The following is a 24,828-nucleotide window of genomic DNA, read 5'->3' as shown; positions in this document are numbered from 1 at the left end:
GGTAGCGCATCAATTATATGATTAGCTCAGGGGTGGCACTGGCAGCATTCAGAAATCACATGCAATTTATGAACCCAGACTCCATTATTAGCTAAAGCCAAAAAGCATTCATCATTTCCTTCTGTCAAATTCTGACACATAATCATATAAATATCTTCTGGTCGGATTCAAGTGAAACTAGGGTCCGTTCCGTGGGATGATGTCTTCTTCTCGGTGGCTTATGGGTTTGATGTTGAGTATTTCATATTTAAGTTCAGCAAAAGTTTTTCTCTCTTTTCTTTCTCTCTCCTCAAACGTCCAACTCTCGCCTTAATTAAAAGAATGAATGCACAACTCGCTCAAGCTCTTGACTTCATCTTTTCAATTCCCTGACAATGGATGTACCTAAATGCTGACATGAAGGACCCGTTGGAGTACAAAAAATAAAAATAGAAATAGATTAACAAAATGAAGGTAGCCTGGGTTATGTAAGCTGCTGCCCTATCAGATCCTACAAGGAGCCAACTGAAGGCATTTCTTGACATTATCAGCTTCGCTTAGAGATTAGAGAAAAAGCCATATCGAGCAAAATGGAACCATCAAACTATAACTCCATACATCCAGATCGGGGTTGGGAATGTCACTAGTCATCTGCATCTGCCGTGCCAACTTCTTTATTTACAATCTGCCAGGGCAAAATGTTCCTTTAGAATGACATACAAACAAATGCAGAACATTGCATAATCAAGACCCTTTTTTTTTTGGGTGAAAAAATCTAAGCAAACAAATTTCACTTGCCATAGAGTAAGACTTCTCCCAAGCTAATTTATTAGAGCAATCTAACAGTGATGGAGATAAGTGGCAGCATCCTTCAAAAGGATCCACCAAAGGCATGAAAACGAAGGCTCTACGGGAAAAACCATAATATGACATATGCTCGATGATGTCGGGGTTTCCTGTTTGGGACCTTACTTAATTTGGTTGGGTCCATTATACTGTTCTTATGTGCAGTGTACTGCAGCTGTGCAACAGCAACCCAAGAGTTCCTTTTCAATGTTTTTCTTCTGATGCACCCAGAAGTTGGTCTTTAATATCTTTTGCTGGTGCCCTTTTATGCTTATATCATAGGGTTGCACTCTTTTCTTTCGGTGTATGGATGAACTTACAAAATGTTCTAGTAGCAAATGCATCTTCTCTCTGGCTGAGGCCTTCAGGAGTAATTCCTAGAAAGCTACGAGTGTGATTCAAGTACATTATACCATCTTCTTGTAATCTCTTCTAGTTCCTTATATTTTGTGTTGTTCTTTACTCCCAAAAGTTTACAGCAATCATATATCCTCAAAATAATAATTCGCATTCCCTCATTGTCCTACATCAAACAGTTTGTATAACTTATTCCTATTCTCAGACCACTTCCTCACCTATATCAATATCCACCATAGTTCCACTTTAATCTCCATATCCTAGAAGATAGGCAGCTACACCAAGAACACAAATCTTCTTGCATTTTATTTTTCACTCCTGTCTATTTCCTTTATGTACTGGCCGCAGTCAACTCTAATAAAACCCGTTGAACTCAAGGATAGTGAACCAATGTGCACATTGTCAACTTTCCTTAATGTTGGCTCCTTGTGTTATTTTCTGTTACCATCTTCATTAATCTAGATTGCTGATTTCACGTCTCCCTCTACAGCACTGCCTTGCACAAACTTTCAAGTTTTGTTTCTCAGTGTTCATAATTTCAATTAGTTGAGTGGAGACACCAAAGATTTGTACCTTCAATAAACTTATGAATTGACGCAAAGAGCCCAATTGAGTTCATCAATTTGACAATAGTGCAAGTTGGAATGCATAAATTTTCCAAAAAATATCTATTGCCTTGTTTGAGATGAGATATCTACACACTTCAAATAGAACTTACTTATAGCTACACAAGATACATAATGATTAACAAATTATAGAAACATTATGTATCTTTAAATGATACCTGTGCTATGTACGCTTTAATGCTGTCACTAACTGGCGCATCTAAAGCTCTCTCAGCAAGCTCATAGAACAAAGTATGGCCTTCAGGTCCACTTACTTTGTCTTTCTGCAAATATCTAAAATAAAGAGTACTTAAGATAGATACCTACATCAATAATATCGTGACATTCAAACGAAACTGCAAATTAACAATCCATAGTAGACAGGTCAAACCTTTGCTGGACAAGTGTCTCCAGTGCTTGTTTTATGTTTCCTAGGACTGGATGGCTTTCATTTTTTTCATCCAATCCCATCCGTCTCAAATGACGCCAAAGATCCTCTGCAGTTCCAGCAAGAGAATAAAAGTAGGTTCTCTCACAATATGACACAATTTAACAAAAAAGGGAACAATTTCCTCATTGATTTTTAGCAATTTTTAAGACAACAGAAGATGATGTTTGATCTGTCACATTTTGCTAGACAAAATCATTATATGAAAAGATGTAGTATGGCCCAGTATGCAGTTCATCAAAGAATTTCCCTAACAAATAAGTAGTTTTCCGACCAAACTATTATCCCAACTATCCTGGCATCTTCCTATTCTACTAACTTGTAAGCATATAATTATGAAACGAACCATGAAGCAGTCATACCTTCAGTGGTTTTACCACCAGAAATATGTACAATACTTAGTACGACAAAAGTGAAACCAGTGAGAGGAGCCGTACGATCATCCTCAACATACTTCTTATACACATCCGAAGGAAGTTTACTCAAAATGACATAGGATTTTGCCTCTGCAACACCTGAATAACGTGTTAAAAAAACTCGTCAAAACCCCAACCCTCAAAGTTACCACTGAATGATGTGGACTGTACACTATGCACAATTCAAAATTGAGGTTGCACAAAAGGGACCATATCACCCAAATCGTCCATTATATATTACTTTGGCCAACATTGGCTCATATGGTATCCCACATGGATCCCACATACATAGAGTATACAACCGAGATTGGTAAATCACAACCATCAATTATTTTGCGGAAAATAATAGGTAACACGAAAAAAATCACAACTTCGAGCTTAATTAATACGAATCTTACTCTGTTGGGAAAAGCGTCCCTGATTAGTGGAAGAGGGACGAGACCTTTGAAGCTCCCTCATTTCGTAGCCAAAGATGGTGGAAAGCTTCTGTATAGCCTCGTTGATGACGAGCGTGGGAAGATTTCGCTGACGATAGTTTTTGGTGAGCAGCTGAGTGAGCTCTTCCCTCTTTATTGGACAGCCCGAGTTGTGGTGCGTCTTGAACAGCACGTAGCGGATTACTTCTGCTACAAGCTTGTCCTTTTCCTGAGAAAAAAAAAAAACCAACAACCAAAGATTGAAGCTTTTTGCAGAAATCTTTGTCTCTGAGGCTGAGATTGAGATTGAGAGTTTGGGATTTGTGTGCTTACCTCTTTGGAGATATCGAATTGAGACAGGTCATCCACCGGTTGTGACATGATCGAGAAAATTTGGGGAATTCTTTCTTCAATCTAAAACCCTAATCCCCTTACTGCCCCCTTTTTTTTTTTGGGGGGAATTTATGGCGGGAAAATGTGCCCTCACCGATGAGCGAGTATGGTTGAGTAGTGCGAAAGGTTTTCTTTTAGCGGGTTCCGTTTGGAAGGGAGGGCGTAGCTAAGGTTGGGCCCGGTGGCTGGGCTGAGCCTGTTTTCTTTTCCAACAATTATCTTTTTGGAGATTTGAATTCATAATCTCCTTCAAGAAAGTGGACATTGAATATGAAACTAACGATATGAGTGTTTTTTGAAGCTCCAAAGTTTAATAGCTAACTTTAGAAAAAGAAAAGAGTACAGTGACAGTCCGATATTTTATGTTTTAATGTCACCCTTTTTTAATATCACTTGTTAAAAACAACTCTAAAAAGTAATGCTATGCCACAAACTTATTGCATCAACTTTGGACTTTATCTATTTACAACAAACTAAATATACTCAGCCAATAAAGTCTAGTCCAATTAAAAAATACATTAATTTACAAATTAATAGTTTTAAATTCGAAACACAAAAGTTAATGTTCAAAAATTAACTTAAAAGTTATGTTTTAAAAAAAAAATTAAAAAAATTATTAGAAATATTTATTCTTGCACTCAAGATTCATAGGTTGGATTTCTGTCTCTTGCAATATCACTTGTATTAGAAAAAAAAACGTAATTGAAGATTGCAAGGAAGTTGACGACATGTAAGTTGTAACCATACAAAGTGGAGCCCACTTACAGACTTGTAATGCACCACTCACCAATCTCAGTCTGAACCTCTCTCTCAATCAAACAACCATGAGTGATTCAGTGGCTGTCGTCCCGGTCAACATCGCACCCAACCACGTTAACCCATGTGATCCTCGTTCGGACCTAATTCCATCTTTCCAAATTCCATACCCATTTCACACCATTGATCCTACTCCCTGTAACCTCCACTAATCATATCCAACGGTCGCTTGGACCCTCCTTCTCAGAACAGAGCATATCAATACCAGTTTCCAAGTTGCCAAAACCAAGTTCTAGACAGAACACAGAGAGAGAGAGAGAGAGAGAGAGAGAGAGAGAGAGAGAGAGAGAAGAAGCTATGGACATTGAGAGAAAGAAACATGTTTACCTGGCGAAGCTTGCTGAGCAAGCCGAGAGATATGATGGTATGCTCTTCTTGCATGGACCTCCATTCTTTCACTATTTTTTTCCCATTTCTAAGAATTTATGTGTCTTATAAGAACAGTAATGATAATAATAATATCATCTTTTTGGCTTTGTATATATAATATTATTAATTTTGGGCAAGTTGTACTTAGTGTTGGGGAATTCATTTTTAATATTTCATGCACCAAAGAGCGATTTATGAGTTAGCAGATGTATGGATTAAATGTTGTAATATTGGGTTGCTTTTCTTTTCATTTTGATTGATGGTGATCGATCCTATTGAAAGGGGAGGAAATGAAAAAAAGTGATATACTAATAAATGATTAGGTGTTCCCAGCAAGAGCCAAAAAATCCCAGTTGTTTACAAGCATGATTATGTGAAACAAGAATGATTGTGAAATATGTCACCTTACAAGCAAACCCCAATTCTTCACCTGTTCATTTTGAGACTCAATGGGAAACCACTTATTTGGTTTGTGTGGCATATGTAATTATCTGAGAATTAATGGAAAGGGTTTATTTTAAATTTGTTTAGCATTTAAATGGATCTCAATTTGAATATAAGGACCTAGTTGGGACTGGTTCTGGAATGGTTAAAAGCACTTTCTGAGAACTAAAAATGCTTTTGACAATGTTTGGCAGAAAAGATTAGAAGCGCTTCTGGGTCATAGAAGCGCTTTTTGGAGAAGCACTTGCTATGTGCTTCTAGCACTCCCAAGTGCTTTTCCAGGAAGCAATTGAATTTTTTATGAAAATTCAAGATTAAAAGTGCTTATGAGTAGAAGTACTTCCAGGATAAGCAATCCCAAAACGAGCCTTAGTATTAGTCTTATCATTCTTGCAATAACTTTCTGAAATGTTGCTGCTGCTTTGAGTTTTGAAGTCGTTTGCGGTGCAAATAGTTTTTGCATTGGTGGTTTCATTTCTACTATGTGTTTAATTAGTTGAAGTCAAGATGGAACTCTTATCACTTGGTATAAAGTTGACAGCTTATGTATTGTTTAGGATATTAGCCCACAATCAATTGCATATATGTGTAATGCATCAATTTTCTTGTTTTCTTGTTTTCTTGTTTCAGAGATGGTTGAAGCAATGAAGAAAGTTTCCAAGTTGGATGTGGAACTGACTGTGGAGGAGCGGAACTTGGTGTCTGTTGGGTATAAGAATGTCATTGGGGCGAGAAGGGCGTCATGGCGGATATTGTCTTCCGTTGAACAAAAGGAGGAGGCCAAGGGAAGTGAACAGAATGCTATGAGGATAAAGGAGTACAGGCAGAGGGTTGAAGATGAGCTTGCAAAAATTTGCCATGACATTTTAACAGTTATTGATTACCACCTCCTTCCATCTGCATCAACAGGGGAATCTACTGTTTTTTACCAGAAGATGTGAGAGCTACTTTTCCGTTCCTCTTCTGTTGAAACTTTAAAAGCTTAAGAAGTTATGCAAGCTGATAGCATATTTTCTTCAGCTTAGAGAGAGAGTAGAATTATTTTTTACATAGTTCATACAGCCAAAAAGACCATGATTGCTTTTTTCTTATTCAACTTGTTTTTCACCCTAGTGGATATCATAAAACAGGGGTATTTGCTTTGGGTGCTTCTATTTGGTTATGAATTTCTTACTTTTGATGACTTTTTGTGTGTGTTAGGTTAGGATGGATCTTTACTTCAAAGCCCATTCCTTTTGACATACCTTGTTACCATGCAAGTTGATGTTATGTGTGAAAGAGAGAGAGGTTTGAGTTGTGATCCTTCTTGTTCCCCGTGACAGGAAAGGAGATTACTATCGATATTTGGCTGAATTTAAAGCTGGTGATGATCGTAAAGAAGTGGCTGATCAATCGCTTAAAGCCTATGAGGTATTCAACTTCCATGCTGGAGGCCCTTTTCTCTATCATGTTTTCACTTTCCTTTTTTTCTTTTCTTCTTCTTTCTCTATCTTGTTATATTCTGATATTAAGAATGAGATTGTAATGAAACTGACATATGCGCGGTAGGTTGCCAACGATACTGCTGACTCTGAGTTGCCCACAACCCATCCAATTAGACTTGGCCTGGCTCTAAACTTCTCTGTTTTTTACTATGAAATTCTCAACTCCCCTGAGAGGTTTGCTCTCTCTCTCTCTCTCTCTCTCTCTCTCTCTCTCTCCCTTTTCTCCGTTCCCGTTATTTGTAAGTTCCGTAATGCTTACTCTTACTGTAGTGAGTCACCACTTTTATGTCTCAATTGCAATTTTGCATCATGCAGGGCCTGTCATTTAGCTAAGCAGGCATTTGATGAGGCAATTGCTGAACTTGACAGCCTCAATGAAGAATCCTACAAGGACAGCACCCTTATTATGCAACTTCTCAAGGATAATCTCACATTGTGGACCTCAGATCTGCCAGAGGAAGGAGGTAATTTTATGAATAATTTTTTTTTCCTTCTGCATTGTCTTGAATCTTGTGTCAACTTGATGATATATCTTCAATTATGGGTGTTGTAGATTTATAATTGAACTACTAGATATGGATTTTAGCTTAACTTTGGTTTAGTTGCACCTTCTCATATAACAAGGATATTTATGCAAGTTTACAAAATTTTGTGAAATGTGATGTGAGAGTTCAGTTATCCAAATTTAATTATCATTGATATGGCACATCATGCATATCTCTGTAGAAAGTAGAGCTCATGATAGTGGGACAAAATCTCCCTGATCGTAGCGTAGGTCTTTCCTTCGGGTGAAATCGAAGATGTTAGCTTGCTGTGCACTTCATACCATGGTAGAATTTAGGAACTGCTTAGAAACAGTGTCTAAAGTATGAGACTTCCATCAATGTCGAGTTTAAAGTTGCACATGTTGAAAATGTCAGATTGGGTTTACTAGTGCCTTCTCTTGACAATGTGATCTGAATTGATAAGCTGAGTTTTCCCCCGGGCTGAGACTCATCTGTATTATCTGTCTATTAAGAATTTCTGGATATATATATATCTAAACTGACATTGCAACATTCAATTTTTTTTTTTTGGCTTGTACTTTAAGAAATACTTCTCCGTCGGATTATGTTCTCTGCCTTAAACAATTTTTTGTTCTTGCTTTGTATTTGAACAGATTAGATTTGTTATGAGTTCATGCATTTAATTCATAATTGCTGATTCTTTCATTGAATTGTCAGGTGAGCAATCTAAAGTTGAGGAACCCCCTCCAAAGGTAAGACAGAAGAATATTATATTATGCCATAAGAAAACTGCAGTGTCATTTGGTGGACTAGATGTTTGGCGAAATGCCATTGCCACCCTTACTTAGCTGTTTATTTTCTAACACTGGTTTTCTGGTTTTGTTTTCTAAATTGCTTCATTTCCTTCTTCAGTTAATCACTAATTAGTTTTCAATTTGCAGAGTTAGATGGGATAAGGGAGAGTAATTATTTGGGACTGGCCTTCGTGTAGATGGAGCAACATAGGGCGCATGACTCATTGGATTACCAAGTTTGTAGTACAAGGAAAGTGACTCTAGGGTTGTATGTATTGTCTATTTAATCATGGCGCTTCTTGGCCCTTGGATTTAAATAATAATAATAATAATAATAATTGCATTGAAAGAGATCAAACCTTTGACTTGTTGCCAGCGCCGGTCACTAGTTACTTGAAGTGCCCTTGTTTACTACACAACAATCTTTTTGGCCTATTTACATGGGAAATAGGAGTGCTTACGTAGGAAGTACTTCTCATTATAAGCCTTATTGGTAGAAGTTGAAATTTTTATTAAGAATCCATATTATTAGAAAAGCACTTGGAAGTAGTTGTAAAGAGAAAAACCTGATTGCCTTTCTCCAAAAAAAAATATACATTTCTTTAATTAAAAAAACGATATATACACTCCACTAAGATTTTTGCTTTTGTTTTCCTTCTTTGTAGTAAGCTGTGTATATCACTTTGTATTGTGTTGTATATTTGTACTCTTGCTTCTTCCTTGTGAAGCTTCCAGAGAAATTTGTCTCCTTGAAAATGTTGGATAGCTTCTCAAATCTTGTAAGGGCTTGAGTTTATGGTATAAGGTTATGGCAGGTAGTGACACAAGGATATGGGCAGTCAATTTCCTTTGTTGCCCTTCTGTTGAAGTACCAATCACCTACTGCTTCTGCAATTGTCCTATTGTGAACCCTTGGAGAGTCTGCAGCAAACCACGTGTCTTGAGACTCACTTTGGCCGTGAGCAAAGCATGAATTAATGAAGAAGCCTCCTCGTCTCGAATATTTGTAGGACAATCCCACAGCAACAATCATGCCACGCCTGAATTCTTGCAATGCATTTAACTGTTGAGGATTGCACGCTGCCGGATTCAGTTTGCAACGATTCCAGTGGCCTTGTGGATCAGCTGAAGGCGGCACCAATATATGATGGAACTGGTAAACATCATAAGCTGAGTTCAATATGAAAAAAGGTGGTGTAATGAACTTCATTGCGTACTGTGGGAAGAAACACAGCTCGGGAAAATTAAGGTAGCTGGCGGTGCAGTTCTCATCCAGATTCTTCTCTACCCCGTGTAGAGAAACAACATCTTTCACGAAAGACCTCATGGTGTGGTTAGAACTTATATCTCTTTCGTCAAGAAAGAATCCGGCATCGCTCAAGCATTTCACACTGGCAGTGCTTGGTAAATATTTAGTGAAGTTGTTACAATGCAAAAAGGATGATAAACCCCCAGCAGAAGAACCTGATAGCAGAGCCTTTCTTGCCTGTCCTAAACCTTTTGGCAGAAGATCAAGAATGATTGCTTCCCAAATCTTTTGCCCTCTGAAATAGAGCAACGACGTCCCGTTTTTATATACTGCATCTCCAGCAAATGAAGCTCCATCACAATATCTAAGCTTCACACGGTTCCAATTGTAAAAATCTGGATTTAGAGAAGCATTATTGCTTAGAATTCCAGAGAAGACCTCCCACTTGCTCATGTAGCGTGTTGATCCTCTACGGGTGTTGGCTCTGTCCAAGCATGATTTTGTGCTATTGCACCACCCTCCACCTTCAAACTGTAAAAGCCAGTTTCTTGCTCCACCCCCGAATCCTCTGTGCAGGTGATACGCAGGCAAACTCCCATCCAAGCAAAAAGCTCCGAGAGCCGAAGCATTCCGGACCAGAGTCATGTTCACCAGGAGCCGCTGGTCGTCCGAGTAAATGCACCGAGGCCCGCAAGTTAGCAGAGCCAGGGTGATGGCGACTAGTACTGCGTTCACATTCATCATTCTAGTAGCCATGCCGCTCTGTCTTCAACTTTACCTAATTCACGCGCATACAACTTATCTTCGTATAAGTATTCTTCTCTAATATGGAGGTATTTATAAAGAAATAACAAAGATGAGATAAAATAGGAAAGAAATCTCAGTTACAACAGGATTATATAAATAGTTAAGTAACTAAAATCCTAACTAAACAAGGACTCGTCAACATCTTAACCCTTCTATAAATAATTAAGTAACTAAAATCCTAACTGAATAAGGACTCGTCAACATCTTAACCCTTCTAAACAAAGAGGGTATGCATATTTTGAGCCGTTTATGCTAAAACATTACATGTTGTCTTGTATTATGTTTGCCTTCAATAAAAATATAAATAATATATAAAAAAAAATATTTTGCTTGATGAAGCACGTCATGTCACGATTGATCCAATTAAATTACACAAATTTGTTATATGGGATTAAGGGTTGGATTACATTAAATAGCTTCATGTCAGTGATTGAAGTGGTTTTGAATGTTGTTGATGTTTATTAGCAGATGGCTGCTGCATGTCGAGTAAGAAGGACTTGATGTGGTTGTAGTACTCCTTGGGCTTTTGTACGTTAATTGCATGTCCTGCATCCTTTATCACCACAAGCTCAGCGTTCTCCCCTAAGTGCCTGTATAAATATATATATGTTTTTACCAATGAACTCAAAATTCAGAAAGAGAGATTAAACAAATGCATGCACTCGGTCAAAGACTTCGATCAGAAACTCACCTTTTTAATTTGTATGCAAATTCTAGCGGAAATACTTGATCATGCTCTCCCCATATTATAAGGGTTGGCTGTGAGAGGAGTGAGAGAAAGGTAAGAAGCACTAAATCATGTGTTATTCTAATTTTGCATAAGAGGAAAATGACAAGAATTTCGCTAAGGTCCGTGGAGATTTCAACCGCTGATGCACACGTGGACAACTAACTTGAGTAAGATAAAGATGTGCTATGACCCAAAAGAAAAATACATAGATGAAAAATGAACCTGTGGAATCTTGGGAAGGTCTGAAAGTTTTCGGTTTTTGGGGACGGCCATAATCAACTCTTTCTGCTCTTTCACATGTTCAGTGTACATTGCCTGCCCATTCACCATAATTTGAGTTCCATTGCATAACGAAATTACTTGGCTGCTTACATGTAAATAGTTATTTTAACAAATCATAATTTGACATGTGTATAATTTTTTATTTGGGATGATTTTAATAAGGATAATATTATTCTCACTCTACCACTTAAAATATTATTGCAATAATTCCCTTTAAGACTACCATACATACTACATACCAAACCATGTTGACCCGTTGAATGTTTTATTCCATGACTGGTAGTTGATTTTGTAATGAGTCACGTGCACCATGTAGTGATTATATCTATAATATTAATACAGCATGCACGTGACCAGTCCTACAACCACCACTACATCTACATGGTTTTTTTTTGTTTTTTTTTTATTTTATAAAATCAAACTACTACATGATTTATGCCTTCAAAACGAAAATTCAACGAAGCAAATGTGTTTCGAGATCACTGTCGGGACAAGATCTCAAGAGAATGTCTTAATAAGTCAAATTACACATAAAATAACTATATATATCAATGTTTTATGTTCCTTCCTTGCTACTAATCTCAGTCCAAATTGATCTTTTCTTCTAAGTTCGCTTCATTTCGGACCAACTGTGCACATCAATTGCAAGGATTAATGGGTTCTTTCAAGCCTAGTTAAGGGTCAAAACACGCTCTGATCTTTTTGAATAAAATTTTCACTCTTACATCCTTACTCATGACGTGCACATGAATTATAGCGTACGCAACATAGAAGAGAAGTTCGATTTAAATTGAGATTGATAACGATACCTTAACTACAAAAATTTGCATGACAAGACATACATTGATTTACGACCCACGACACTTACATGAAAGAGTTGTGCAATTAGACAACACTTGAAGTATTTGCACTTGTTAAACTTCCAACTTATGACGATTGAGTTTATAGCGGGTCTCATTGTTATGAGTAGACATGCATGAACGAGAGAAGATATTGCTATTTATACCATCTCAACTGACAATCTACTATGACCGGTAGTTTGATTAGCTTAACTTAATCATCATCATAATTCATGATTAATCATCATACTTAATCACTTAATCATCATCTAAGAAGTATTAGAAACATTTACCTCAATGAAATCCATAAGCAAGCAAGAGGGGATCAACCCAAGAGGAGGCGGCTTGAAAAAAGTGTACTTGATCAACTCCCTAAGCTTCTGCGGCGTCTGCGGCACCAAAATGCTCGCAGCCTCGTCCAAATCCGATATCGGAAACACGCCTTCCCGGATGTCTTTCTCCTCCAAGCACACCGCGGCGCAGCATATCACAACCCTCTCCACCGACTCCCTGTAATTGGCCGCCAGGCTGTACCCCACAAACCCGCCATAGCTCAGCCCCACCAGGCTCAGCCTCCGCACCGAGTGGGCCTCCATGACCCGCATCACGCACTCGGCCTGGAACGACTCGGACCGGTCCGGCCGGGTAGTGGACGACTCGCCGAAGAAGAGGAGGTCGGGGACGTAGACGTTGAAGTGGGGGGTGACGTGGCGGAGGAGGTCAACGAATTGCCACATCGCGTTGACTCCGAGGCCGTGGATGAGGAGGAGGTTGCGCTTGGACGGGTTTGGGGACTGCGGGACCCAGCAGTGCATGGTGGTACCGCCATCTTTGATGTCTGTGATTGCGGACCGGAGACCGGCTCGGGCGAAGGTGGACCGGTGGCACGAATTTTTTGACTCGGTGAAGCTGAAGCATGGCATTTTTGGTAAGTTTTTGGAAGTGTGTGGAGCTAATTGAAGGGAAAAGAGTCCCCTATTGAGGACTCCGGGTGATTTTGTGTTGTTTTGAGGTGGTGTATGCTGATTGGTGAGTTGGGTTCGTTGAGTTTGGTTTGGTTGGGAACTTGCTTTTCATGTGAATGTCATGTTACATGCGGTACAACAAATGCGTAGATGAAGAAGGGCCAGTTGAGACATGGAAAAATTATGCAAAGCAAAGAGGGGAAAGTACTCGAGAAGAGTGGGAGATAGTGTTGTGTTGACAATGACATTTACCCAAAAAAATATTCTCTTGCTAGACTGTCACGTTTGTATTGATCGTGAATTATATTGAAGTTAGTTCTTATCGGAATATGTAGTTGATATTTATAATGTGGATATACAGACACTTTTGTCACAATATATTTTGATAAGGAAACAAGACTCACAATGGGTGTGCCCAAAATTTAGAGGACCCCAGATGAATATATGGAATGATCCCAATCCTTCAATAGAAACAAAGTGGTTGAGATGGCAAGACAATAAAATCTGGATCGCAAGGTTCATTTATTTCTTTGTTTTGTTTTGTTTTTGCACGTAGGGTTGGGGTTTTATTATTTAGGGAGATTCTTCAATAAGTATTTTATGTTAAGTATTAGTTACATACTTCTAATCTCGGTCGTTGGACTGTATTCATTAAATATGTTGGTAGTCTCTTATATGCAATTCAACGGCTCAGATTGAAAGTATGTAATCAGTCATTAACTTAAATATTTAATGAAGAATGTCCCTATTATAGATTAGTAGAATGATATTGAGTTGTTAATATATGACTCAAATTCTAGCATTAGCTTTTATGTGTGGATAGATATGTGATCCCCACAACATATACCTATATATAGGTTTGTCTCACGATATTTTGTATACGTTGAGAAGACATTATTATATTTATTGGCATGATTGATTGTTTTAGAGTGTAAAATTATTATTTAGAGCTTATATTTAAGATTTCTAGTCTCAGATTGGTAGTCACTTCGATCACCCAAAATAATCAACCATATATATAAATTGAATCGCAATTGAAGAAAAATGAATAGAAATGAAGCTTCCTCAATATAAATAGATGAAATGACGGAAATTAATTGGGCTGCATATCTATCTCATAATGGAAATTAAATAGTCCAGAAGATAGCCCTATCTCATACGGGTAGGGATTTCATTAGACCATCAATGGGTTGCCAAACTATGGGCCACCACATCATCAATGGACCTATGCACGGGCATAGTGAAGTGAAGGTTTAGGTTATAATTATAATCACTTTACACGCCAACGATTTAGTCTAATAAAAAAGAGTTTTAATTTGCATATTAATGATCTTATGTTCAAATTTTCATGGCACTTTAATATTGTGTGTGTAAGAAACCTTTATAGTATAAACTATCGATTGTATTTAGAAAAAAAAAAAAAAATTATGATCACTCTACACTAAACATAGCATATATTCTTATTTACAATTTTCTTTTAGAATGTCAACTCATCCCTTGTTTGATCTCATCAATCAATTTAGTCCTTGTGTTATTAATTTGACCAATTTTATCTTTGTATTTGTATATGTTAGTTAATAAGCAAATTCAATTACTCATTAAGAGATTTAAACTAGGAATTTTTCTCACTATTTATTTTCTTTGACTCGGCTAGAAATTCACTTTGTCACAATATTTGACTCAATTTTTTTCTCACCTGTCGGCTCACTGGGGCCTTTGTGGCATCATTCGAAATATGTGTTGTCTTGATAGCAGCTTTCAAATTAATCACTGATGATTAATTATTAAAAAATTATTTTTACCATTTATAAGTCTTTAAAGAGGTTTTGGTATGCCCTGATTCTAGATGGGATAACCTCTCCTTCCCCTAAACTTTTGCTCATAAAAAAATAAAATAAAATTGTTTCTAGCATGCATTTCAACAAACTAAATTTATAGTGGATACACTAGCGGATCTAGACCACTCTTTAAAATCGTATCAATCTTGAAATCTAGTTGCACTAAGGATTTTGTGTTGTAGTTGTATTCTTAAGCATAAAATAAAATTTGAAAAAGCTATTTTAACTCTACAAAAGGGAAACTTTGAAATTTTCTTTTATTTCTTGCTTGAAAATCAAATCTAAGGATATAGACATGATTTTTCACTCATTCTTAGTAAAACCCACAAGTTGAAACAAGTTTCTGGTTATTGTTTGGAGCAAATTAGAGAAAATAAATCAAGCTAAGTGCAATTGCTTTTGGCCGCGACTCTATTTGACAACTTATATCTTCCATCATAAATTCTTGGTTATGAGCAATTTGTACATGAATTTGAAACTAATTTTATAAGCTTTAATACGCCTATAATATTGTGTATTGGAATTGACGTTTTATAAATTTTAACTTTTTATTTTTATTTTTAATACAAGCGATATTTGAGGAGGAGAGTTTTCTCACATGAAGGTGTCATGAGGGTACGAAATAGGATTTGAACATGAGACTACTGGTCTACAAGTCAATGCTATTTTCACTCGGTGTAAATTTTAGGATTAACTACACTTTAGTCCCTAGAGGTTTAGGGTCAGTATCGAAATGGGCCCCGAGATTTCAATGTCATCAAATTCATACTTAACGTATCCAAATATGACCAATTCACCCCGTCCGTTAAATTGACCGTCTAGTCAAACGTTAAATGTTGATGTGTCAACTGTGGGACCCGCCACAGACCCTGACAACCCATTCCAACTAGTCCGCGTGAAGGGCATTTCTGGAAAGAAAATAAAAATTTTAAACAAAACAAAAAAATAAAATAAAAATTTCCCCAGCTCTAGCAACTCTCTCTCTCCATCTCCCCCAATCAATCCCAGGCCCTCTCCCACCCAAAACACAATCAAACATCCAAAACAAGATCAACCTCACAATCAGAACCAAATAACTCACTAGCCCTATAAGTTGTTGCTCCAAATCCATAATGACCCGAACCTAAAAAACCTAATTTGTCCAATCCAATCAAACTGAGCCACAAAAGGAGAGAAATAAAGGGAGGAGGATGGGAATGACGAAGATAGGGGGAGAGGGAGGAAGAGAAATAGAGAAATAGAGAGTAGGTCTGGTATGACCCAGTGCCTTCACCACCCCCACCCCCTCTCACTCCAACCCTAGCCACTTTCCTCCTCCGCATTAGCATCGGCGACATTGACACTATCTACATCTGCACCTTCAGAGGCATGGGTTCCAGTCCTACCCATCGGGATCGCAAGGAGAACCTTAAAAAAAAAACCCAACCTCTTCCCTACCCAACAAACCAGCGGCCCCACCACCACCCCCTTTCACATCGGTTTCAGTCCCGCCCATCAGGATTGCAAGCCTTCGTCTTCCTTGTGCTTTTAGGCCATGAAATTCATAGACAAGAAAGGCTCTAGCATGAATCAGAAGGCCCACAGAGCCAAGATCGAAAATTTTGAATATTCCTCCATTTTTCTCAGATATTGAATTGCATAATTTTCTTTTTATTTGATTTTTTTTTTTTAAAAATCAAATCAAATTTAACTAGGACCTTTATTTCCATGTTTTGTGCTGCGGAAGTTCTTGTGGTTTGGAATACCTCCACATGTTGGGAATCATCTACATGGAACTAAAACTTGAGAACGTGCTGAATTGAGGGGGATTTGTTCCACCAGTGAAGAAAGGAGCTGGCTTGAGACTGTCATTGGTATATTTCTGGTTTTTTCATGGCTTTTGGTTGTGCAGAGCAAGAGGGAGGGGGCTGGGGTTAGTGCGAGAAGCGGTGGGGAATTGGTGGGGGGTGGGGAGTTGAGTTTTTCAAGCTTTTTTTATTTTAAAATTTTATGTTATTTTATATAAATTTTTTTTTTGAATTTGTTAGTAGGTGGGTCCCACAATGGACACATCAACATTTAACGTTGACTAGACGGTCAATCTAACAGACGGGGTGAATTGGTCATATTTGGATACGTTGGGTATGAAATTGATGAAATTGAAATCTCGAGTCCCATTTCAATACTAGCCCTAAACCTCTAGGGACTAAAGTGTAGTTAAAAGGAAACCATGAGAGATGAAACTTATTTCATCTATTAAACTGACCAAAATTTGAAATTGTCCTTAACTTGCTAATAACAAAATCAAACACAATGACCAAGATATTAAAATTGTACTATAGTACAAATTAAAAATAACATTAAAGTATGAACTAAGTTAAAAATAAAAATAAAAGAAAAGACAAACTAGATGAAAAAATTTATTTATTTTATACTCTAAAAGTTGGAAATATCAAACTTGTTGTATATTCATATTATAACACACGTGAACAAATTATACCACGTAACCGTTTTACGGTAACCATACAATAATTTCTTCATACCTTGAGAGATCATTTATTCTCAAAAGAACCAACCTTTGAAGTTAGAACATGTTATGTGACTAGCCAAAACAAACCTACGCTAAAAGTAATGTCAATGTATAACCAGTGAGATCTTCCTCCCTACATCCTTTTTGTCATCGCTTCCCCTGATTTCTTCAAAACCCTAGTTTCCATCCTCTTGGTTACAAGGCTGTCTCTCTGCATCAACTGGTTCCTACCCTTTCGTTTTTCATCATACTTAAGACTGCGAAAACTGGGTGAGCTCAGAGTTAGGGAGCTTAAGTACTCAATATCCCTCTCGAATGTTTCAGCTTGTAAGTGGCATGGTGGTGGCTCTTGGTCTTTCTTTTCCAACTCTTTCAAATCAATGTTGCATTCCAGATAATTAGCACCAGCCATTGCAAGAGCCTCAATGGAAGATGACATATTTTTGGCTGCCTTTACCGACAGTAGAAAGAACCCAGAACCCAATTGGTTGAAAGAAAATTCTTCTCGGGGAATCGTATCTAAGATCTAGGATGCATGAATAAATGTTCTTAATTACTTGAGCTACCCACCCTTGCATTTTTTTAGGGTTTAAATAGAGGTAATCTTAGTTGGAAACAAATTAAATTCCTAAACCAATAACTAGCAGATCTCTTTTGTTAACCAAACTAGGACTATTTTCTATTAGTTTATTTTTTTTATTTTTTTGGTTTCGGGCAACCTAAAATCAAAGAAGCTCATATTTAACCTAATAATTTTCTCTCAACTTTTTCTTGGACCGATAATTTCCTTCTAAGTCGACTATATTATTCTGGTTTAGTTCTGCAAAATCTTTTCTTTCTGAAAATACCAAAAATGCATTAGATTGTTCATTTGAAAAGATTACCAGTTACATCTTTACCACAAAGCCACTTCACCACAACCTGCCCATACTTATTTTTTGGGTTTTTTTTTCCCAATTATAAGGGCCCGTTTGGGAGAAGAGATTTGAGGTGTCCAAATCCAAATCACTCTGTTTGGGCCTATTTTCAAGTGGATTTGGAAAACTTGAAAGGCCAAAAAGTAAGGCTTTCAAATAGGAATTTGGGTGAGTTTGAGATCCAAACTCTCAGTCATTCTTCTCTCCCATCCCATCTCGAGTGTGATCTAAAAATCTTCTTTGATTTATCATCTTCGGATGCAATATTTCTTCTGGGATAATTGTTGGTCTTTTTTGGTTGGTGAGAAACAGTGGGAAAACAGAAGGAAAGTTTTGTAATTATTAATTTCTGTACTTCATAATTAAGTTTGTCTTCTCAATGACTTTTTCATTTCTAATTGTGCATTTGGATGAGTCACTGGGTTTTTTAAATTGAAATTCTAACTTAAAATTGGGGAAAAACCAAACCCAACCACAAATTGGGGAAAATCAAATAGCAGATTTGACCTAATCAGAGCACAAGAATTGTTACTACACCAATTATCCCATAACATTTTTTTTCACTTATGCCCATAAACCAATTTTAGAGAACCCCAAGAAATGAAAAATAAAAAGAATTGAGTGATTAAAAAGGAAGATTCAAATGTTCCAAGCAAAGGGTAGCCAGAAAAGCAAGAAATGCAAATCTGGGTTTAAGCCCCAAAACCATGGAGAATCAATTTATGCCTCCAGAACAAAGCCAACCAAGAAATTGATCAAAAGATCTTAACCCTTGCAGCCGAAAGAAGAGGCAATTACTGTAAAAGAAAAAAACCAAGCAAAGACCCACTAAACAAATTCAAATAATCATGATTATTGCTTAACTACGCACAGAAAATGACGAGAAAATGAAGGGAAGACCGCAGAGAGTGACGGAGAGAAGCATTGCAGGGAGGGATAATGGAGGAGAGGTTAATTGTGTGTATATATAGGCTCGGCTTAAAACCCTAGCTACAATACAAGGCTTTGGCTATTATAGACCGATATTGCGGTGTATTAGCGTTTGCGAATTTGGTGGTGACTCTCTCTCCCTCCCTCCTGCTTTATACCATATTTGTATATTGTACCCCTGAATAGTTTTATGAATTCACCTCTTTGTTACATTTGGTATCTGAAAATGTCCCTATAATGAAAAACCTTCGTTAAAAATTATTTTCTTTTTTTATTTATTTATAAAAATCAAGTGTTAGATTGAATTCTTGTTTTAATCTTTTGATTGAATTCTTGAATATGTTATTGTTTTTTATCAGACTTTTACTGATACAAGTACGAGGAGGGTATTTGAACATAAGTGCAAAGAAACTGATTCACTCCCTTACTTAACTGGCCTAACGCACGTATAGGTACATATTCATACATATGTTACCAATGTAATGGTTCTAATTAAATGGACGAATTAATCCTTTCTATTTCTTTCGAAAGTGACTAAATTCAAAATTCAATCTAAAACTCCCCCGCCCCAATGGCTATGGCTAATTTTAAATTTTCAAAGTCTTAAAAATAAAAAATAAAAAACACTAAAAGTTAAAAGAAATTATTTAAGTTGAGTGGAATGAGAGGAATTTCAAATCAAAACTACAAACTTTTATTATTACCGGACTTCGATCATAACAAATGACTAGGCTAGGGAAGAACAAAGAATTGTATTATCCCAGCTAAAATCTCCACTGGTAAGCAATCTTCAACAAATTTGATACCGCAAAAGGAAAAACCTGGTCCAAAACAAAATGCATTCCTCCAATCACAAACAGAAGCACGTCATCTACATAGCCGCTTGGTCATTTGAGTAAAGTAAAATGGCCACATATACATGAAACTAAATCACCTTCTCAAAGAATTCAAACAATATCAAACACCAGAACATAAATAAGAGCATAAATTTACAGTGAGAAGCATTCCACTATTTCTCCCTTCTTTTTCTTTGGCCAATTTCCATGCTGCATAACTCATTCAAGGTTTACCCCAACCAGGTATGTATTTGTTGTTGTTGTGTAATCCATTCATAAATCAGCCTTGCATGCGACGAAACTTGGATTATTGCTATATACTGCACCCGGAAAGCAATATGGTTTTACTGGTATCATCCCCTAAATCTAACAACAACGCAAGAAATATCATCTTTACTATCTCTTTTCAGTGCTTCAGCTGTTAGTTGCTTAGCTGCCTTCAGAGGGTCTTTAATCTTTCTTGCAATATCAACTGCCTCTTGATTATCCATGACCTAGATTATCACATACAGAAGAAAAAAAGTTATTGTCATGATATTTGAAGTACGCTCCGTTTAGGTGAATTCTTCCCCTTTTTCTAGACTGCTAAAATAATTGGCACAATGCACCAAGGAGAAGAAAGATCAGGTAAAATGTTTCACCTTCCAAAGACCATCACTGGCAAGGATTAGAACATCAGTAGTATTGTCTACGAAGGTATCTTGTACGTCGGGATCTGATCGCAAATGTGACTTGAGGCTTTTGTCTCCAAAAGCACGAGAAACAGCCAGCTGCCCATTGACCCGAGGAACGTCTCCTGAAAATACAAGCGTGTGATAGAAGTCAGATCAATGACAGGCTTAACATAAGCTCAATTGGTACCCTGTGTGGTTACAGCTATAATACCAATGATAGATGCTGAATATTCATTAACATGAAAGACCCCATAATTGACACATGCAACTCACAGCTGCATCAGGAAAATATCTTAAGACTAAACATTTTTTATACAAGATAACTTTCACTGGTTGTTTACTCATAATTAAAATTGAAATGAGAAATCCTGATTTGTGGTCTAAATCCCACTTGAAGAGTTTTATTACCCCAAAATAAATAGGGAAGAGTTGGTGCATTGAAATAATGCTAGCTTCTTCTAAGCTTGCATCGCCATAACATCAGACAAACAGGCATGCAGACTGCTGAGACCAACTCCGGTAAACAAAGTATCAACAAACAAAGATGTCAATAGAAGGTAGATTCTCGAAAAAGGTCTTAGTTTGGATAAAAAGCCCTTTTTATCTTGTGCACAGTGTCATCCAATCTTTAGTTGGAAACTTGAAAAACCGGATGCCTGCCCAGTGCCGGAAGGTCAAGGAAGTTGGTGACCTGATGAGACATAGTTCATATATTCAACATAATTACGTATTTACAGCCAGAGGAATCATTACCGCATGGCATAGATGGGGAGGTCAAGGGTATCACGGCACTACAAAGGCCTCCAGTAAAAAGATTACTGTCTGCTAAAAGTCAGAGAGGAAGCCAGATTCTAAAATCTGTTTAAAAAAATTGTTCAAACAACTTCTACAATTTGGACAATAAGGACCTGATTGAGAATTTCCTACTATTGTTCAGAAGTGCTCAAGTGATTCATAAGAAATTATCAAGTCTTTGGTACTCAGATGGCTAAACTTATGAATGGAATAAGGTTTTACTTCTTTCTTTCCCCTTTCGTATTTACTTATTTGGAAAACTTAAAGTTGCTAAAAGTTTTAAGTTCTTCTGGAGAATGCAATTCCCACAAAGTATAGCCAACACAAATTTGAATTAAATAACAGATGTGCAGAAAACTAATCCAAAGGATCAGCAAAGTCATCCTCTAAGACAAAGTAAGCTGATCATAGTTCAACTCCTATCTGAATGCTGATATTTTCTTGCAAATAAAATAGTTTATGGTATTGCTTCTATCTATTTGGTGTAAGAACTGTTGAACAATTTCAATTGTTGAGAAAGCGACAAAAGTCTTGGAATTTATCTCAGTGGAAAAACCCTTGCAGCACAAAACTAAAATCTACATGACATATTAACAGATGAAGCACCATTTTAAAAAATAAAATAGTGAAAATTGATTACTCGTTCTTTTTCTTGAAAAACCAGTAATGTTCATTCAAAATGTTACAGTTTTAAATGTGTATTTACACATTGAATGAACTTGCTAAACATCATTGCTGTAAAATACCTGGCATGTTTGAGACAAAGCCACCTTTGTTTTCAATGCTGCCTCGTTCGGTATTGGGCTCATGGTCTATAGACATCTGTACTGCCTGACCACCTTTTGAAAGAACTGCCCGTGAATCTCCAACATTTGCCACCCATAATCGCTGACTGTTTAACAATATTGCAGTTACAGCAGTGGACCCACCACGCCCCAAGTCAGAACTATGAGAGAGAATTGCCTGGTCCGTCCGCTCATAGGCTTTTAGGATAGATCTGTTAGGGTCGACCCAAAACTCTTCCTGCAATATTTACAGGAAAATTGTAAGAATACATCACCCAACAATTTCTATGTACCTAAACAAGACAAATAAATGGAACTATCTGAAATTAGCAGCTACCTCCTTAAGGATATTTGAAAACAAATGCTTCTGTAGATATGCAGGCACAGTGTCTCCCAAATGGCCATCATATATAGCAAACAATCCTAACTCATGTCCTTGGCTCCGAACAAACTTAGCAACATGATAATCCTCCATTGGATGATTAGCTTTTCCTTTTACCAGGCTGAAACCATACTTTACTAACCCATCGTGGCTTCTTCCCTTACCAGAGCCAGATGATGAACGTCCCCCATACTGCATAGAAAAATTATAAATAATACAACCTCAATCTTGTATAGTTCATAGACAGGCAGCATTCAGAAGGAAACAATTGTTTTCAACTTTTTGCTTCGAAACATAAAAATTCAGTTTCTAGTCCATTTACCAGGTAAAGAATGAAATTTGAGTTTCATGCATTAAGGCAAGCATAGAAGAAAATCGAGCTTGAATCTATTTCTTTTTTAGAATTGCTTTCCTTCTTAAGCTTCTTTTAAGTACAATGAAACAGAACTCTATTATATGGCTGTTGAGTAAAAACAATACACTTATTTTTAATGCACCAAACCAAGAGAGCAGCCAGTTAGAAACATGGTGGTTCATTTTTGGTCCGCACGTGTTGGCTCAATTCAGAAGTTCAGCACAGCTATGGAAATTGTGGCCTAAGTATTCTAGTATTGAAGGCAACTGAATATCCCTTGTACCCAGCTTCAGAAATGCAGCAGAAGAAAGTAAATACTCGGCTTTAGCATCCTCAGTCAAGTAGAATACCCAAAATCACTTCAATTTACCAAATATTGCAAAGCAGTTCCTAAGATCATATCAGAAAACCAAAACACACAACATCGGTAGAGAACAGGAAAAGATGAAATAAATGAACAAAGAAGAATGAACGATCATGATACCCTTTAATCCCAAAAGAGCATATTAATCCAGCTGACCATAACAATTAATAAAACATAATTTTCAAATCCACCCGAAAGCTGATGGATATCCTACTAGAAAAATCAAGTACACGAACAAAATTCCTCAATTGAATTACACATATAGTCCCAGAAAATAATCAAAAACCATGCTTTATAAGACTTATGATTGAGAAAATATACATCAAACAAGAAACAAACAAAATAAAATAAAAGGACTGCATATAAGGGGCATAAGAAGTGAAAAAACATGATCACCTGAGAGTAGGAACCGCTAAAACAGCATAACCTATCCATAAAAAAGGAAGTACTGGAGCTAAATCTTCAGCATCCAACTCTTGTAATCACCTCCAATCCAAATTCCAAACCAGACCCACCTTCCAAGATCAAAACTTGTTGCCTAAATTCTCAAACTGCACCATGAGAACCAATTTCAATCATTATAAACAAAGCAAGCAAAAACCTTTTTGAAAAAACAAAACAGCCCTAAAACCCACAAAGCCACTAAGAACAAAATCCACAAACGAGTAAAAACAGGAACTGGGTACCCGGGATTTTGGTCTTACCACCCAATGAAAGCTAGAAAATGGCTTGGCTTTTGTTTATTTGGCGGTGCCCCTTTCTTCTTCTTCTTCTGATGACTTCGCACAAGCAATTGAATAAAAACAGAATGGTAATGATGACGAGTAATAAAGAAATAAAAGAGAGAACATTTGAAACCTTTTTCTTTAAAAAGGGAAAATAAAATAAAACTGGAGAAATTAAAGTTTTATGCGAGCTTAGGAACTGTGTGATGATTTATAACCGCTATCGTGGGAGTCTGGGAATGAATAATTAATTAATTTTTTATTTTTATTTTTACTTTATTTTAAAGGTCCTAAAGGAAACTGGAAAAGGATGCCATAAAACAGAGACTTCTTGGCTGTTGACTTTTTGCTGCCTCTACTATCTTCTTCATTTTCAGTCCAGTCTGTTTCTTTTCTTTCTTTCTTTTCCTATGCTGCTTTTTCGTATTTCACTTTTGTGTTTTTTTTTTTACACACGCGGTTTTGTATTCGTCTTTTTCTAAGCACACGGTTTTGTATTTTGTACAAAATATTTGTACCTAAATACTCCAAGGAATATTTGGGGAAAGCTAAATACTAAAAGGAAGACTCTTCAATATTCATTATTAGTATGTAACGCTTTCACGGCTGATATTAGCAAAACTCTAAAATTTTATTACTTTAATTATAAAAATTCATGATCATTAATTGTTGAGTCAAGTTCAATGGTTGACTTTCAAACTTGATTCAAATCACAATAACGTGCTTAAATCTTTAAAATTAATGTTAAATATTGAATTTTGATCCGAAAATAATTGACCGCCAAAGCTTTTGATTCTTGGAGACGGAGAAATATGACTTAGTTCGACCCAAAAAAGAAAGAAATATGACTTAGTATTATATTATAGGGTTATGTATGCATATGTTTGTACTAGTGTTGTATTAAAATGAATGAATATCATATGGGATGTTTTTAGTGAACAGATATTCTTATGCACCAAAAGAATGAGTTTTT

At 36.8% G+C, this 24,828-nt stretch overlaps 5 protein-coding genes across 7 annotated transcripts; 1 reads left to right on the top strand and 4 right to left on the bottom strand.

Moving 5' to 3' along the window:
- Nucleotides 88–3,797, bottom strand: LOC18788695 (non-structural maintenance of chromosomes element 3 homolog). 2 transcript variants are annotated; one of them, XM_020565643.1, is made up of 6 exons: nucleotides 3,401–3,797; nucleotides 3,050–3,296; nucleotides 2,598–2,750; nucleotides 2,179–2,284; nucleotides 1,967–2,081; nucleotides 88–664 (listed from the first exon to the last, which is right to left on the bottom strand). In XM_020565643.1, the coding sequence occupies exons 1-6, from the start codon at nucleotides 3,446–3,448 to the stop codon at nucleotides 623–625; spliced, it is 711 nt and encodes a 236-aa protein (XP_020421232.1). In that variant the 5' UTR covers nucleotides 3,449–3,797; the 3' UTR covers nucleotides 88–622. The 2 variants fall into 2 exon arrangements, with proteins under 2 accessions (XP_020421232.1, XP_020421237.1); XM_020565648.1 differs by lacking the exon at nucleotides 88–664 and having other exon boundaries at nucleotides 1,967–2,071; nucleotides 3,401–3,761.
- On the top strand, nucleotides 4,275–8,231 carry LOC18793115 (14-3-3 protein 7). The gene is made up of 7 exons (XM_007222123.2): nucleotides 4,275–4,640; nucleotides 5,720–6,026; nucleotides 6,412–6,499; nucleotides 6,638–6,747; nucleotides 6,889–7,037; nucleotides 7,797–7,831; nucleotides 8,021–8,231. Exons 1-7 carry the CDS (start codon nucleotides 4,574–4,576, stop codon nucleotides 8,024–8,026), a joined length of 762 nt encoding a protein of 253 aa, XP_007222185.2. The 5' UTR covers nucleotides 4,275–4,573; the 3' UTR covers nucleotides 8,027–8,231.
- LOC18789242 (pectin acetylesterase 9) lies at nucleotides 8,309–9,910 on the bottom strand. Its single transcript, XM_007226706.2, has one exon. It carries the CDS (start codon nucleotides 9,876–9,878, stop codon nucleotides 8,667–8,669), a length of 1,212 nt encoding a protein of 403 aa, XP_007226768.2. The 5' UTR covers nucleotides 9,879–9,910; the 3' UTR covers nucleotides 8,309–8,666.
- On the bottom strand, nucleotides 10,135–13,312 carry LOC18788708 (lipase 1). The gene is made up of 4 exons (XM_007222701.2): nucleotides 12,074–13,312; nucleotides 10,882–10,974; nucleotides 10,621–10,688; nucleotides 10,135–10,519 (listed from the first exon to the last, which is right to left on the bottom strand). The coding sequence occupies exons 1-4, from the start codon at nucleotides 12,701–12,703 to the stop codon at nucleotides 10,348–10,350; spliced, it is 963 nt and encodes a 320-aa protein (XP_007222763.1). The 5' UTR covers nucleotides 12,704–13,312; the 3' UTR covers nucleotides 10,135–10,347.
- Nucleotides 19,614–24,265, bottom strand: LOC18792949 (probable protein phosphatase 2C 10). 2 transcript variants are annotated; one of them, XM_007222136.2, is made up of 6 exons: nucleotides 23,835–24,265; nucleotides 23,527–23,681; nucleotides 22,367–22,603; nucleotides 21,991–22,267; nucleotides 20,417–20,571; nucleotides 19,614–20,269 (listed from the first exon to the last, which is right to left on the bottom strand). In XM_007222136.2, the coding sequence occupies exons 2-6, from the start codon at nucleotides 23,563–23,565 to the stop codon at nucleotides 20,129–20,131; spliced, it is 849 nt and encodes a 282-aa protein (XP_007222198.1). In that variant the 5' UTR covers nucleotides 23,566–23,681; nucleotides 23,835–24,265; the 3' UTR covers nucleotides 19,614–20,128. The 2 variants fall into 2 exon arrangements, with proteins under 2 accessions (XP_007222198.1, XP_020410071.1); XM_020554482.1 differs by lacking the exons at nucleotides 23,527–23,681; nucleotides 23,835–24,265 and adding an exon at nucleotides 22,892–23,466.

The sequence above is a fragment of the Prunus persica genome, chromosome G1, assembly GCF_000346465.2.
Source record: "Prunus persica cultivar Lovell chromosome G1, Prunus_persica_NCBIv2, whole genome shotgun sequence".
Lineage (NCBI taxonomy): Eukaryota > Viridiplantae > Streptophyta > Magnoliopsida > Rosales > Rosaceae > Prunus > Prunus persica.
This window is presented reverse-complemented; position numbering and strand designations above follow the sequence as displayed.

Coding starts and splice junctions, on each gene's coding strand:
- LOC18789242 (XM_007226706.2), bottom strand. CDS start 9,878: ATGGCTACTAGAATGATGAATGTGAACGCAGTACTAGTCGCCATCACC.
- LOC18792949 (XM_020554482.1), bottom strand. CDS start 22,948: ATGAACCACCATGTTTCTAACTGGCTGCTCTCTTGGTTTGGTGCATTA. Junction 22,604..22,891: donor TTGGTGCATTAAAAATAAGT/GTATTGTTTTTA, acceptor TTTTCTATGCAG/TATGGGGGACGTTCATCATC. Junction 20,270..20,416: donor CCAGTGATGGTCTTTGGAAG/GTGAAACATTTT, acceptor GTGATAATCTAG/GTCATGGATAATCAAGAGGC.
- LOC18793115 (XM_007222123.2), top strand. CDS start 4,574: ATGGACATTGAGAGAAAGAAACATGTTTACCTGGCGAAGCTTGCTGAG. Junction 4,641..5,719: donor GCAAGCCGAGAGATATGATG/GTATGCTCTTCT, acceptor TTCTTGTTTCAG/AGATGGTTGAAGCAATGAAG. Junction 6,027..6,411: donor ACTGTTTTTTACCAGAAGAT/GTGAGAGCTACT, acceptor TCCCCGTGACAG/GAAAGGAGATTACTATCGAT.
- LOC18788708 (XM_007222701.2), bottom strand. CDS start 12,703: ATGCCATGCTTCAGCTTCACCGAGTCAAAAAATTCGTGCCACCGGTCC. Junction 10,689..10,881: donor ACCTTCCCAAGATTCCACAG/GTTCATTTTTCA, acceptor CTCCTCTCACAG/CCAACCCTTATAATATGGGG. Junction 10,520..10,620: donor TTTGCATACAAATTAAAAAG/GTGAGTTTCTGA, acceptor ATATTTATACAG/GCACTTAGGGGAGAACGCTG.
- LOC18788695 (XM_020565643.1), bottom strand. CDS start 3,448: ATGTCACAACCGGTGGATGACCTGTCTCAATTCGATATCTCCAAAGAG. Junction 3,297..3,400: donor AATTCGATATCTCCAAAGAG/GTAAGCACACAA, acceptor TTTTTTTCTCAG/GAAAAGGACAAGCTTGTAGC. Junction 2,285..2,597: donor TGGTGGTAAAACCACTGAAG/GTATGACTGCTT, acceptor CTGGAACTGCAG/AGGATCTTTGGCGTCATTTG.